The sequence below is a fragment of the Antedon bifida genome, chromosome 8, assembly GCF_963402885.1.
Source record: "Antedon bifida chromosome 8, ecAntBifi1.1, whole genome shotgun sequence".
Classification (NCBI taxonomy): domain Eukaryota; kingdom Metazoa; phylum Echinodermata; class Crinoidea; order Comatulida; family Antedonidae; genus Antedon; species Antedon bifida.
Window position 1 is genome coordinate 3,424,259 of NC_136233.1, and position 15,076 is coordinate 3,439,334.

Genomic DNA, 15,076 nt, shown 5'->3' on the forward strand with positions numbered 1-15,076 from the left:
TTTTTGTGTCGGTTATTAATAGTTAAAATGTGGTATTAAAAAAAAAACCATGGTATTCTCTACAACAAGAACGTGAATGATAAAAGGGGAATTCCCTTCATCAACTATTTCGATAGGTGGCGCGCTATATATTTTCAATTTAATAACATGGCGGCTTACAGTAGTCGCGACGTGCTTCATGCAATAACAATTCTTGTTTCACCTACCCAGCAAAAGCCAGAAAATATTAGTGAGATAACCTTGCATTATTATTATATTAGAATTATTAAGTATAGAATTAAATATATACAAGCCAGCCTTCTTCGTCTCGGCCTAGGTAGGTAGGTAGACGGGATGACTAGCGCGTAGTCTCACGCTTTGGGCCCGATCGCCTGGGCACAATCGTCCGTGGTCCCGATCGTCTGTACAGAAGTAGTACCGCGTAGTGACCAGTCTAGAGCCAGAGGCCTAAACTTTACTCTCTGACACTAACAGCGTTCTGAAAATTAATCATATGTTTTATTTATATTTATATAATAAATATAATTTTGAATAATGTTTTCCTTGCAGCTGTCACTGAATATGGATTGTCAAGTCTTTTCCAGATAAATCTAAAAGAATTACACAGTAAAATTCATGAAGACAGGTTTTCTGAATTACACCAATCTTTACCAAAATATGAACAATTTGAAAAATCTTCAGAATATGTCTCCCTCTTCCTCGAAACCTGTTCACAACTACTAGTTTGTCTAAAACGATCATTGCTGTTAAACATCAAACAAGAGAAGAAAAACCAGAAAGAAAATGAAGATTTTAAAAAGAAACGACCACATGATTATGCTCCACCACTACCAGCAGATGCACTTAGTATCAGTGATCAAAAAATTGTCACCGCTTTAACCCAATTCGTTGTTTGTCTCGGAATCTCTCCAAACCTTGATGCCGGTGTTGGTATTCCACTATCAATGCGATCAGAATTTAGTGAGTTTTTGACGGACACAAGAACATTTTCAGAGTTGGACAAGAAACAGAATCTTGTCAAAGTGTTGAACATTTTGCTGGAGTGTACAAAAGTGACAACTTTAGGAAGTGTTATTCTTTCTAAGTTCTTGAATGATTTCCTAGCTGCTTTGTTACAATTAAGCTTTAAGCCATTTCACAAAAAAATTCCTGTATCTGGTGCAAACAGCACACCAGATGATCCTTTGGCAGGTTCTTCAGTTGTATCACAAGACCGATTGGCTTCAGGAACTTCAGAAGGTCAACTGGCAGAAGGTTCCTCAGCAATAACAGACAATCTGACAGATGATCGGCATATTTGGAGGAAAGAGTTGGACATTCTTCTAAACAAACTCTATCAACCAATGGTGATTCGTGAACTACTTCTTCTTCAAGGTGGTCCATCAAAGACTAGTGGAGCAAAACAAAAGAACCCTCTATCGCCAGCTCCTGCTTGGCTCCGTAAAGCATGTGGAAGGCTGCTCTCAGAGAGGTTGATGAAACCTAATGGTGTTTACAATGTTCTCAATGGTATACTCCATTGCACAGGAGGTATGCATATTAAAAGATCAAATCTAATATTTAGACTATTGATGTTTTTGATGTAAAGTAATAAAAAATCACTTTTTCTTCAGGTGATGGTAACTGGAAACAATGTGAAATGATTGCCAAACTTCTTGTAAATTGTCCTAAACATATACCACTAGATGTCTACTATCAAAATATATGCCCACAGGTTTGTCTTATAATACAATGTTTTAATTTCACCAAAAAATCACTTCAAATTTTGCCTTTTCCATTAAAAAATGTATCTATGTATGTATAATTATCTATTGCCAAAAGACAGTCAACTTTCCAGTTATACACCAATGAAGATCCTTGAATCTAATTGGCTTGGGATATCAGATTTGATATTATACTAATTAGATTTTCAATTATTTTCCAAGATAGAGTGGAAGAGGTGTACATCATTCTAGACCACCAATCAAAGCAAAAACAGAAAAAAATAAACCTCTGATTGAGGTATGGAGATGTATACTGAACTTGCATGTTTTATGATCTCTGTGCATCTCTCTTAGGTTCTTGATTTAGTCGCATGCAAAGATGTTCTTACGATGAAGAAGTTCCTCAGAATAGCTTGTTGCTTCATCAATAATGTCATTACAAGGCACCATCAACTGGCCTTAGAATTGCTCATTCATCCGTTACAAGAGCCTTTACTAAAGTGTGTTCACAAAGGTATGAAGTTGCTTCTCATTGTGTAGCTTGAAAGTTTTCTCTCTCAACGCGCTTCCAGCATGTGTAAAGGGTCTTTCACACTTATTCCGTCACGGTGCTAGAAAATCAAATCGAATGTCATTGTTTTGTTTCTCTGCTCATATTGATTGGAACATAGCCTTGTCATGCATCGTAAAAATGAAACATTGACGTTCAATTTGATTTGGCGGCGCCGAATCGGAACTGTGCCGGAACATGTGTGAAAGACCCTTAATGGTGTACGTGACTAGTTGGTGTCAATTCAAACTGGCATATCTGATTGATGTCTTTTTTTTGATAAATGTCTTGATGTGTTGGATTGACTCTCTAGTTCTTAAGCTCTGTCTACACTATCAAACTAGTTTGACAAAAAAAGTGTGATGTGCCCAAATATGGTAGTGATATACGTAGTGATATGACATCATCATGTCCATATATGGACACATTACATTTTTCTGTCACATAAAGTTTGATAGTGTAGACAGAGCTTTATAATGAAGTTTATAGGAAGATAGATGGGAAAAGGTTTTAAATGTTTTGCTCATATTTTTATTATTTTTTTTACACAGATATAAACTCTCTTTCAAGTCCAGGAAGCATTGTAGTACTTGAAGATTCACTGTCATCATGCATTGATAGTCTTCATAGAGTGTACGTGATTGGTGGATCAGAATCATCACATGACCTTCTTCAGTCAATCCAACCAATCATACATCCTCTCTTTAAACTTTGCATATTTTTGAATAATGGAATATCTCATCTAAGGTAAAGAAATATTAATCTTTTAAAAACTTATTGTAAAAATAATTGCCATGAAAAGATGTATTTATAATAACCTTTTGTAGAGATTTAAAATCTAGACTTCAGATGAGATTTTCTGAATTTTGTCTGGTGTATGTAACCATTGTAACTGCAGAGATTATTACTCTATGATTTGACACATTGTTGTAACAACACAACACCGATTAGTTTGTAATATGCACAAATTTCAGTTGTTCTTTCCAATTACGTTTAACTTTATGATTCCCAGATTACCAGTAGAAGACCTAATCCATCAGTATTTCAAGATGTCCGATACCTCAATGTCTGTCCAAGTCCTCCAGCATCTAACACTTCTTAAACAAAACTCTCATTTGGATGTCATGTCTCCTCATCTCAATTTTCTGGCAGGGTCAGGTGGAGGTGCCATTGTTGCAGTTTCTGAGGATAATGGGTATGTTGCAAACTTTTCTCTAATTTGTAGGGCACATGATTAGTATATTATTGAACTGTGTTGAGGGCAGTTTTGTTGCCGACATTAAAATATGTTTAGTATTCTCCGACAAGATCCATTTAGCTGCTTACTGTATTTTGCCAATCTTCAAAAGTATGAGCACTTTTAGTTTACTACAGTACTACATGAAAAAAAGTCAAGAAAAAATAAAGCATAAAATATCAAGAGGATATACCGTAGAAAAGTAGAATTGTTAAATAAAATTTTTAGAAGAATTAATAGAAGAATTTTGCATGACATCAAGAATGGAAAAAGGTAAAATGTTAGGCTTAGGTTAGTTTCCACACAAACTTCTAGCACCTGCCCTGTCTTTGGGTTGTTAAAGGTCTAGAACTGTTTTGTGTGTCTGATAATAGCGGTTGTCATGCCTATCTGGGCTAAATCCTGTGTCAGGCTATTTACAGCCGACTAGCCCTGACAATAAACGGTGTCAAAGGTTGTCATTAAGACGTCCGACCAATATTTTTCTTTATGATGTATTATCTATTATGGTTGATAGCTAGGTTTTTATTGTTGTCTAGTTGTTGTGATAGCTTCACTGACTACTCCAGTTAATTGAAATAGCCACTAGAATAGAAATCTTCATTGTAATTAGTTTTAGTAGCCTTTTGCCTATAATACTAGACCATAGTTAAAAGTAAATACAGTACCAAACGCCTTGAGCACTTTGTGAATATGTGCGCTTTATAAATCTTATTATTTTATCTTAGAACCAAAGCACACTACACGAAATGGTTTAACAATTTGTTATATTTTTCCTACTGTAGATCTTCCGAAACAGCTTCTATAGATGTCGTTGGTGACCAGGATGTAGCCGCAACCGTATTATTTGAAATTCTTGGAAAATCAAAAATGAACAAGTTAATGGGAGACTTTTTTATTGCAGTCTTAAATGTAAAGTATTGTTATCCTAAATCAAATGTATTAGGTAAATCATAACAAATGAATATATGTGGTACATTTATTTACTTTTTTTTATATATCAGGAATTAACTAGTATTATGAGTGGCAATACAGAAGATGATGCTGTGCATACCAAAGAAAAACCTCCCGTTTCCGAAGTCTTATTACAATTTGAAATTAACCAATCAGATAAGCTTCACAATATTCAACACGCTCTAGTGGTTTTGAACCTTGTCGCTAAAATTTGCGATGAAATGGGACCAGATGTCTTGCAGAATAAAATACAGATGATAGCTTTCATTGAAGCTACATTACAGCGTGTGTGTAAAGGTATGGAACGCAAAAGGAGTCAGGAAAACTTTGCAATGTTTGAGGATGAGACCCTGAGTATGGCTTTGGGGCTACTTGGCCTCATTGTAGCTGATATCAAGCAGGTAAAAATTGGTTAAAGTATCATTGTATATTACAATAGAATAATATTGTAAACAATATTGTCTGATAAATGTTTTCTGAGATGAGAGTAGGACCACAAAGGTTATTAAACTTGGGGTGCTGTACCTACAATAATTCCACCACATATTTATAAGCCCATTCATTTTAGATTAGTTTTGTTAAAAAAAACATTACACAAAGTATATTGCAGTTAAATCATGATCTTACTAGATAAGTGAGGTGGGTGCAGGCACACTAAATTATAGATACGGTACATGGTCGTGATCTGTGTAATAGAAAGTCTGTACTACATAGCCCACTGTTCATTTTTAATTACCATATAAATAATATTACTTTGATAGATTGAGAAAGATTTAAAGAAGATGCTGTCTTCTCTCCTTCCACTACTCACTGTAATTGCAGATAATTATGGGAATGAACATTTGAAAGAAATGGCATTGAATTTACGAATCAGCATTGGTACACATGGTGCTTTAAAGGTCGATGTACCAAAAGATGTCCGTCCCAGAATGAAATCAGAATTGGCAAAACAGGCAAAAGATTTGTTAAGACTCCAAGATAAACATTCTCCTAAGTCGTGTTCTGGTAAAAATGATGGAATAGTTGAGATTAAAGAGCAGGTCAGAAAAGAAATGCCAACTGAAACGGTTCTTGGACAAAAACCGAAGAAGCTCTCACACAGCAGCAAAGACTCACTTGGTTCAACTGAGTTAAAACATCTTCCAGTATCTGATGATACCACCAAGACGAGGAAAACAAAGGAGGAACCTGATGAAGAAATTGTCAGTGAGTCATTTGATGAAGCATATAAAGATCTCTTTGACCCTCTGCTACCAGTAAGAGGTCATGCTTTAATAGCTCTTTCTAAGTTACTTCATGCCAAAGATCTAAAGGCCATGCAGAAGAAAGACACTTTATTTGTGATCTTCAAAGAGAAGCTTAGTGATGATGATTCCTATATTTATTTGGCTGCCATACAAGGTCTTGCAGCCATGGCTGATGTGTATCCAGATCAAGTGATACCAGCTTTATGTGAAGAATATGCAAATTCAAGACAAGCTGGCTGTGATGCAGAAATGAGAATGAAGATTGGGGAATCACTTGTGAAGGCCACAAGAATCTTGGGTAAAGAAATATTTGTTTACAAATTACTTATTATTTCATACACATCACAGCAAGAAACTTGCCAATTACAGGATGAATAAACTATAATTGATAATTTACTGTGCTTATAAACCAAGTCTCATATTATTTTCTAGTTACATTAAATGTAATTTAAAAAAAAATCTTCTTTCAAATTTGTTTGTAGGTGAGCTAGTACCACATTACAGACAAGATCTCCTAAATGCCATACTGACTGTCACCAAACACCCTGATTCTGATCTCCGTGCAAGTAGTCTTGCCAACCTTGGAGAAGTCTGCAAACTTCTCAAGTTTTCTTTAGGCGCGGTAATTTATGAGGTAAATTTTATTTATTTAGAAATAATTTTTTTTAGGGACATTACTAAGGATTGCCAAAAGTGAAAATCGCTGTCCTCTTGAGAGGTAGTAATACGTTTTATAGGACAAAACAGACACAAGATAAGAAATTATTTACATTATTCTGAAAAGTATTGCTATTGTTTTTATTGTTTCTATAGAAATTCAATAATTTGTATTTTGTTTAGTTGTTAATTTCAATCATTGTTCTTGAGAATGGTTCCATGATGGTTCCGATACATTGATCTTTTTTGTAATTATATAAAGTTATATAGTAATTCGAAACTTCTATTTTATTTAATTTATTATTTTTGTTTTATTGTTTATTTTTTTTGAAACTCTTTCAGGTCATGAACTGCTTAGTGTCAATCTTAAAAACTGACTCTGAAACTATCGTGAAAAGGGCGTGTGTGAACGTTGTTACGCTAATACTTAGAGGTCTTGGTAAAGAGGCCATGTCAGTACTTGAATCAAGTCTGCTAGATTTGTATCGTACTTTGAAACACATTTTAGCGACCGAAAGGGATGATGTTGTGAAATTACATGCTGACTTGGCTCTAAATGAGATGGACTTATTTATGAGAGAGTATTTATTCCCTAAACAGACACTTAGTAAAAAGATAGTTGTTCTACCGTAATAATATTTGAAAATTATGTATGAATAAAGTACACAGGCTGTCAGATACTCTACAGTACATGCCGATTTGGTTCTGAATGAGATGGACTTATTTATGAGAGAGTATTTATTCCCAAAACAGACACTTAGTAAAAAGATAGTTGTTTTTCAGTAATAATATTTGAAAGTAGTTTACGTGGGAATGATGTAGCAAATACACAGGCTTGATGTCACATACTGAGAGAAGAAATGCCTGGGTTTTTGCAAATTCACACATTCTCTCTCACTGTCATGGAGATGGAACAATAGAGCCAACACCACTTGTTTATCTATTCATGGTTCACAATGCTTTGAATATTGATTTGATTTTATTGGACATTAAAGTGTCAATAATGTAGCACATTCATACGCTAGATGACAATTCAATTTCCATTGGCTAGTATCACGTATACTGCCCTAGGGAAGCACAGCTGGCTTTCTTTAGTAAATTCACGTTGGACAATAGAGCCAGCATTATCAGCTCATCTATTTAGGGTTCACATTGTTCTAAATATTGGTTTTATTTTAATTCCCATAAATGCATGAATACATGTGAAGAATGACAACGTTATGTTATTGTTATTCTAAATAGAATTGTTCAATTTGCAGTGCATAAAAGAAGACTTAAACATAAATCCTGGCTACTGTGTTACTGGAAGACGATATCATTAACACAAACACAATTTTCTACAACATGGCGAGAGTGCAACAAATTGCTATTGCTGCTCATAAGGATTTGCTTTTGAAAGACGAGGAACTGTGTCGTGAAATGCGCGACACTTTAATAGCCATTTCTCAGGGATACAATAACCATGACATGTATGTTGAAATTCCTTTTAACAATTCCAAATACCAAGCCGCATATATGTATATGTATTTTCCGGCTCTCTTTAATTCGGTGAAATATGGACTTGATCAGCTTAATTTAAATCCTGATTATTGGAACATAGACGGAAATGATGGACAAGAAGAGTTACATTTAAATGTCTGTTCTATTGGAGGAGGTCCGGGAACTGATGTATTTGGATTTTATGAGTACATGAAAAGTTTTCTGAACGACAATGTTGTAAACCGAAGACTGGTTCTTAATGCAACAGTTATTGATAAATACACTGAATGGGAAGAAGCCTGGCAAACCATTATGAACCAGCAACCAGTTGAAGACGACGCTGGCCAGATCAATTTGCAGAACTACATCGGTTATGATATAGCTCAAGATGTGCCAGAAGAGGTAACAGAAACCGTATTGAATGCAAATATTATACTGCTGTTTAAGTTTGCAAGCGCAGTTATCCAGTTGCCGACATTCAAGAGAAATCTGACAAGAATCCTCACCAATGCACCTCAAAATTCGTACTTAATCTATGGTGACAACGATGCAGATAGTGTTACTAATGTCGTACGTGACATTGCCCGTGAGGCCGGATTCAGGCAGAAGCCCAGGATGTATAGTGGAAAAGATATGAAACTCAATACTGGTCCCAACCACGACTTGAATGCGCTTTCACGTCGCTATCATAATCAGATGTACCAAATAAAGTCAAGCATGATATTTATGGTTTGGAAAAAACCATAAAAAGTTCTAATCACTCTTTTAGTAAGTAGTTTCGTAGCAGTAAATATGCTATGTATTTAAGACAAACTTTGTTTTATGGTCTACTGCATGAAATGTTAATAGCAAATGTTGATAGTGCCATTCTTAAAATTGCTTTCAATTGACATTTGTTGCTGAATTCTCTATGATGGTGTTAGTTTTGTTAAGCATGTTTGTTTTTTACTATCGATCAATTATCAGTTATATATTGATTGATTAAAAAGTGAATACTTGCATGCATCATCTAGAATAATATAATCGTTACCTTCTACTCTTGTCTTGTCCAGTTCAGAATACTTTATAATTGAAATATTGAAATGTACAATATAATAGATATAGAACTTGTATTAAACCAAGTATTCAAAAACTATTATTTATGCCGTTTAAACTTCACTGTTTTTATTGTTATACCATACTTTTCTATCTTCGATAATTCGAGACGCACTTTTTAATTGCTACACTACTACGCATTACAATATAAAACTCTATCAACTTATTTTCTGATTGTTTTCATTTGAAATTTAATTTAAATTGGGATTCTAGCCTTGTTTTGGTCTTGCGGTTTTTGTGATTTTAGCCTAGGAATTCTAATGTAAAGGTATTGTATATTAACTTAATAAATATAGGTATCTGTTGCAGTAATTAGTTTTATGTAAAAATAACCTTTTATAGTTGTTGGCATTTTACTTGGGTTTATTTGATTATAATTCTTTATACAATGTTTATAGTAAGAACAATTACTTGAAATTGTCTAATATGAATTGATAGTTTTATTTGCAAATAATTAACAAAAGGATTTATTCAGAAAGGAAATTAAGATTACATGTACGTGAGAGTGTATAAACTCAGTATAGCTATTAATAAATACTGTAATTTACAAGTCAAACAGCATTTTGTTTGACGAATATAGAATTGCTATATATTTTTAATATGGTAAACGGATACAGCGTATTGGCTTAAAGAAAAGTAATAGTACTGTAATAGCATGCGGTGATAGATTGTTCATGGAATTTACATACAACAGAAGCAATAGAAATTAATTAATTAATTAAACTTCACTGTGCATCAAGATTATTTGCATCTCATTAAAATGTTTTGCATCACTGTACTAATGTTATGCTGGATGCTGACTTAAGCTTTGCTCAAGCTTTTGTTGGTTTAGCCAATAATTACACATTCTTATTTCTGACAATAGAGTCAGCGTTCACAGTGTTTTGTATAATAATAATAATATTTATTTTTAACTTGCACCTTTATATCGGTGACAAACAATAACAAGTAGTGGTATAAACTTAACTGAATAAAACCTTATATAAAGATTCAGAAGTATACAAGGTATTATCCACACATGAATGTATGAATAAACTTGAAGAATTGCAAAACTTTGTTATTGTTATTACTGTATTAAGTATTATTTCCGTATGGATTTTTGGGCATAGCTAGTTTTGTGTGCGTTTTGCACTTTGCATTTGAAAAAGAATAATAAGAATACTTTATTTTGCATACTGGAAACTTCACCAGTAGCCTATATGTAATTAAACACGATTTTGTGCAAGATGTCGAAACCGGTGCAACAAATTGCTGCTGCTGTACATCTAGATTTATTTTTAGAAGACGACGCACTGTGTGATTTAATTCGTGGTGCTTTAACATTTTTGTCTAATGCATACAGGCTTGAAAACTATGGAGAAGTTCCTTATGACAAATCCAGATACCAAGCGGCGTATATCTTTCTGTACTTTCCAGCTATCTGTCATTCGGTTAAATATGGACTTGACAGATATTATTTGAATCCTGCTTTTTGGTTTGAAAATTACCAACAACCGAATGTCTGTTTGAATGTGTGTTCCATTGGTGGAGGTCCGGGAACTGATGTACTTGGATTTTATAGGTACTTAAAAGATTTGATGATCAAAAATAAAGAAAACGGCGATTTTGGTCTGAACGCAACGGTTATTGATAAATACCGTGAATGGGAGAAAGCATGGGGAGCCGTTAAGGAAAATAACCTAGAAGAGGCTCGCCGTATCGATATACAATACATTGGATATGACATAAACAACTCACCGACACCTGAAGTAGAAAATCATATGTCTACAGCGAAGGTTTTTCTACTTATAAAGTTCGTAAGCGCGGTTAAAAACTTGAATAATTTTGTAAAGAACTTGACCGATCTCCTCAGTAAAACGCCTCCAGGTTCGCTCTTGATCTACGGAGACAATTGTGGAGATGGTTCTAATGCTAAATGTTTAAACCAAATTGCCTCGAATGCCGGATTTCAAGGACGTAAGGAAAGGCCCACGTCCGTTTCTTTCAGAATGGAACACGATGAAGAACTTGATGTTCTTGATAAACGATATGGGTTTTTCTCCCAAAAGAAAGTAGTGATGAGCTATATGGTTTTTGAAAAAAAAAAATGTAGTTTAGTGAAAAAAAAACAAACAACGTGGAATAAACTCAAAAGAGGCGATGTCAGTAATTGAATCAAGTCTGCTAGATTTATATCGTACTTTGAAAGACATTTTAGCGTCTGAAAGGGATGATGTTCTGAAATTACATGTTGAGTTGGTTCTGAATGAGATGGACTTATTTATGAGAGAGCACGTATTCCCAAAACAGACACTTAGTAAAAAGATAGTTCTTCTACCATAATAATATTTGAAAATTATGTATGAATAAAGCGATACAGGCTGTCACAGGATGTCACATACTGTACAGTACATGCTGATTTGGCTATGAATGAGATGGACTTATTTATGAGAGAGTACTTATTCCCTAAACAGACACTCAGTAAAAAGATAGTTGTTTTTCCGTAATAATATTTGAAAATGGTTATATGGAAATAAAGTAGTACACAGGCTAGGCTGACACATACTGAGAGAAGAAATGCCTGGGTTTTTGCAAATTCACACATTCTCTGTCACTGTCATGGAGATGGAACAATAGAGCCAACACCACTGGTATATCTATTCATGGTTCACAATGTTTTGAATATTGATTTGATTTTATTGGACATTAAAGTGTCAATAATATAGCATTTCCATTGGCTAGTATCACATATACTGCCCTAGGGAAGCACAGGTGGCTTTCTTTAGCAAATCCACATTGGACAATAGAGCCAGCATCATCAGCTCATCTATTTAGGGTTCACATTGTTCTAAATATTAGTTTTATTTTAATTCCCATAAATGTATGAATACATTTGATGAAGGAAAACATTGTGTTATTGTTATTCAAAATAGAATTTACGTTTTTTGAAGTAATCAATCATTGCAGTGTGAAATTGTGAGTGCGCCAATCATTTTAGTGTGGTCATATTGCATTTTGCGCATACAGCGTACGCAAACATAACCTTAGCATCCCGAATACTATATTTTACATATTTTAAAAAACTGACAACTTTATCGTTATAAATACCAAGACGATTTTTACAAAACTCAAAAGAGGCCATGTCAGTACTTGAATCAAGTCTGCTAGATTTGTATCGTACTTTGAAACACATTTTAGCGACTGAAAGGGATGATGTTGTGAAATGACATGCTGACTTGGCTCTAAATGAGATGGACTTATTTATGAGAGTATTCATTCCCTCAACAGACTCTTAGTAAAAAGATAGTTGTTCTACCATAATAATAATATTTGAAAATTATGTATGAATAAAGTACACAGGCTGTCAGAGGATGTCACATACTGTACATTACATGCTGAGTTGGCTCTAAATTAGATGGACTTATTTATGAGAGAGTATTTATTCCCTAAACAGACACTCAGTAAAAAGATAGTTGTTTTTCCATAATAATATTTGAAAATGGTTATGTGGGAATAAAGTAGCAAATACACAGGCTGTCACATACAGTACTGAGAGAAGCAATGCTTTTGTTTAGCAAATTCGTACATTCTCTATCTCTCACTGATATGAACTAATGGAGCCAACACCACCTGGTTTATCTATTCACTGTTCACAATGTTTTGAATATTGATGTTATTAGGTGATCATTTAGAATAAAATGATCACCTATTGTTATTGTATCAAATCTTTAATGTTATTGTTTCTGTACACTATTTTGTGTAACAATTATCTCAAAAAGTTTAATGTCAATGATTACCAAAATTTCATAATATCTTTCAAATAATATAACTTAATCCTAATAAGCTTTTCAGCGTGATCACTCATCCGTGACGTCATTTATACGCCATTTTGTGAAATCACCTTATCAATCATAAATCTCCATAATTCATTATCACATATTAATGAAATTCACTACACGTAAACTTCAGGTCAAGGCTAAAAATATTACCAAATAAAAGCGTGAAATCGCGCTTTAAAAATTTAAAAAGTTCAAAATTAAGTTTTGATCAATTTAGAGCATGAATTAGGCCATTTGCGTGTTTCAAAAAATTACTGCGCAAAAAATAATTTTTGCGCGTGAGATACTTAAAAAGCGTAAAAATACGATTTTTTTTACAAATCGCATTCTACTCACCATCCTTAGTACATTCACCAAATTTGAGTCAGTTCCGACTTAAAATAACGCTATACGAGCAGGTTCAAAATGACAAAATGCGCAAAATAATTGCATCAAAGTGCTGAAAATGGTGAAAAATAAGACATTTTTAAAATGAAAATAATTCTCCAGAATGCACGATGACCCCCAATTTTTTTAACTTATTCTGGAAGCCATTGAGTTGTAGATATGAATACATGTACACATTGTACGTACAAAATGTTTTGACGTCATCAAATGGCCACTTGAATTTAAAATTAAGTTTTTTTTCTCTTTCGTCATATTTTGTCACATTCAATAGAACGCATCTCTGTTATTTTGTACCCGATTTTCGCTCAAATTTTAGTATGTGATTGCTCAATTAATTGACTTTCTCATGATTTCCCACTATTTTTATTTTGATGATGTCATCACGCGTATAAACTTGAATAACGTAGGTCGTGTAATTTCACCTTCGCCGTAAATTTGAATATCTTACAGCTCTTCAGAATTGACGGTTACCTTGATGATTACAATTTATTATGAAAGCTGATGAAATATAGATATGAATTCATATAAAAATCAAGCCTATCGGATGTTGTGACGTTAACATATGGCCAGTTGAATTTAAAAAGTAGTTTTTTCATCTTTTTCGTCAAAGTTATACAAATTTCAAAGAGCGCGCACAGCGCTTCTATGTGCCAAATTCGCTTCCAATTCTTATATTTATTTGCTCAATTTATTATCTTTCGAAATTGTCATTTCGAGTTTATTTTGATAATTCCATCATACCAAAAAATTAGAACATGTGTGTCCCGTAATTTCACCTATGCTACACTGTATATAGATATACATTATATACTGTACATTATTGTATATGGCATATAATAGGCACAACTCAGCACTATAAGCGTATAATAGGATGGCATACATCAACATTTTCCGATCGTATGTTAACGTACGTGCATGTAAAAAAAAAATTAATATCCAACCCTCTCTCTCTCTCACTGTCATGGAGATAAAACAATAGAGGGAACACCACTGGTAATCTATTCACTGTTCACAATGTTTTGAATAATGATTATTTCAATTGATGTTTGAATAACGTAGCATATTCACACGCTAGATAACAATGCACTGTTTTATTTAGTGTTTTCAGTGCTTTTTATTTTATTATGAACACGAATGCATGGATAAACTAGAAGAATGAAGCATTTAAAACATTATTATTAACGATTTTCAATCATCATAGATAGACTTAAATAAATCAATGTTAACTTTTTGGTTAAACCAGTTGACAAGTACTTACTTGCTACGTTTCAGCTACTTTCAGTAGCCTTGATCACGCAAATGACGTTGACATGATGTTCTGTCATTCGTCATAGTTCGGTGAATTGCGCCATCTTTCGTCTGATGTTCAGCTTTCTGCTGGTGTCCCCCTTTGGATGCTCGGGTGTCCCTTTTTATTAAGTCATCGTAGATGTGGCTCAGTTCATGTCCTCCCTGGTCTCTGTTGATGTTCATATTTGTTTTTCTTATCCAAATGGCTTCTTTTATTTTTCTTGATAAGTAGTGTTGTTCTTTGTCTAATATTTTTGTATTTTCAAAATCCGGTATGTGATTTTCTATGGTGGCGTGATCTTTGATTGCTGATTTGTGTAGAATTTTAGATTGTGAGTGGCGAGCGCTCCTGGTTCTTGTCCCTACCGTATTTTTTTCCACGTCTGTTTTGTGTTCTATTATTCTTGTTTTTAATGCTCTGCCTGTTTCCCCTATGTATACCTTCTTGCAGTTGTGGCAACCTACTTGGTAGACTATGCCACACTGTTGATCTTTGTCAATCTTGTCTTTAGGATGAACGAGACTTTCTCTTAATTTGTTTTGGGAGTGATATATGTATTTATATTGTGCTGTTTCAATGTTCTTCTTAGCCTTTGAGTCATCCCTTCGACATACGGTAAACCAATGTTGACTCTGGATTTTTCTTTATCTGTTGTTAT

At 33.9% G+C, this 15,076-nt stretch overlaps 1 protein-coding gene across 1 annotated transcript; it reads left to right on the plus strand.

Annotated features, from left to right (window-relative positions):
- The first annotated feature begins 118 nt into the window (after positions 1-118).
- LOC144851173 (transport and Golgi organization protein 6 homolog) lies at positions 119-7,367 on the plus strand. The gene is made up of 11 exons (XM_078708742.1): positions 119-229; positions 550-1,530; positions 1,614-1,714; positions 2,058-2,217; positions 2,805-3,000; positions 3,266-3,448; positions 4,276-4,402; positions 4,495-4,845; positions 5,206-5,989; positions 6,174-6,325; positions 6,691-7,367. The coding sequence occupies exons 1-11, from the start codon at positions 148-150 to the stop codon at positions 6,979-6,981; spliced, it is 3,408 nt and encodes a 1,135-aa protein (XP_078564868.1). The 5' UTR covers positions 119-147; the 3' UTR covers positions 6,982-7,367.
- The last annotated feature ends 7,709 nt before the right edge of the window (positions 7,368-15,076 follow it).

Coding starts and splice junctions, on each gene's coding strand:
- LOC144851173 (XM_078708742.1), top strand. CDS start 148: ATGGCGGCTTACAGTAGTCGCGACGTGCTTCATGCAATAACAATTCTT. Junction 1,531..1,613: donor TATACTCCATTGCACAGGAG/GTATGCATATTA, acceptor CTTTTTCTTCAG/GTGATGGTAACTGGAAACAA. Junction 4,403..4,494: donor TTTTTATTGCAGTCTTAAAT/GTAAAGTATTGT, acceptor TTTATATATCAG/GAATTAACTAGTATTATGAG.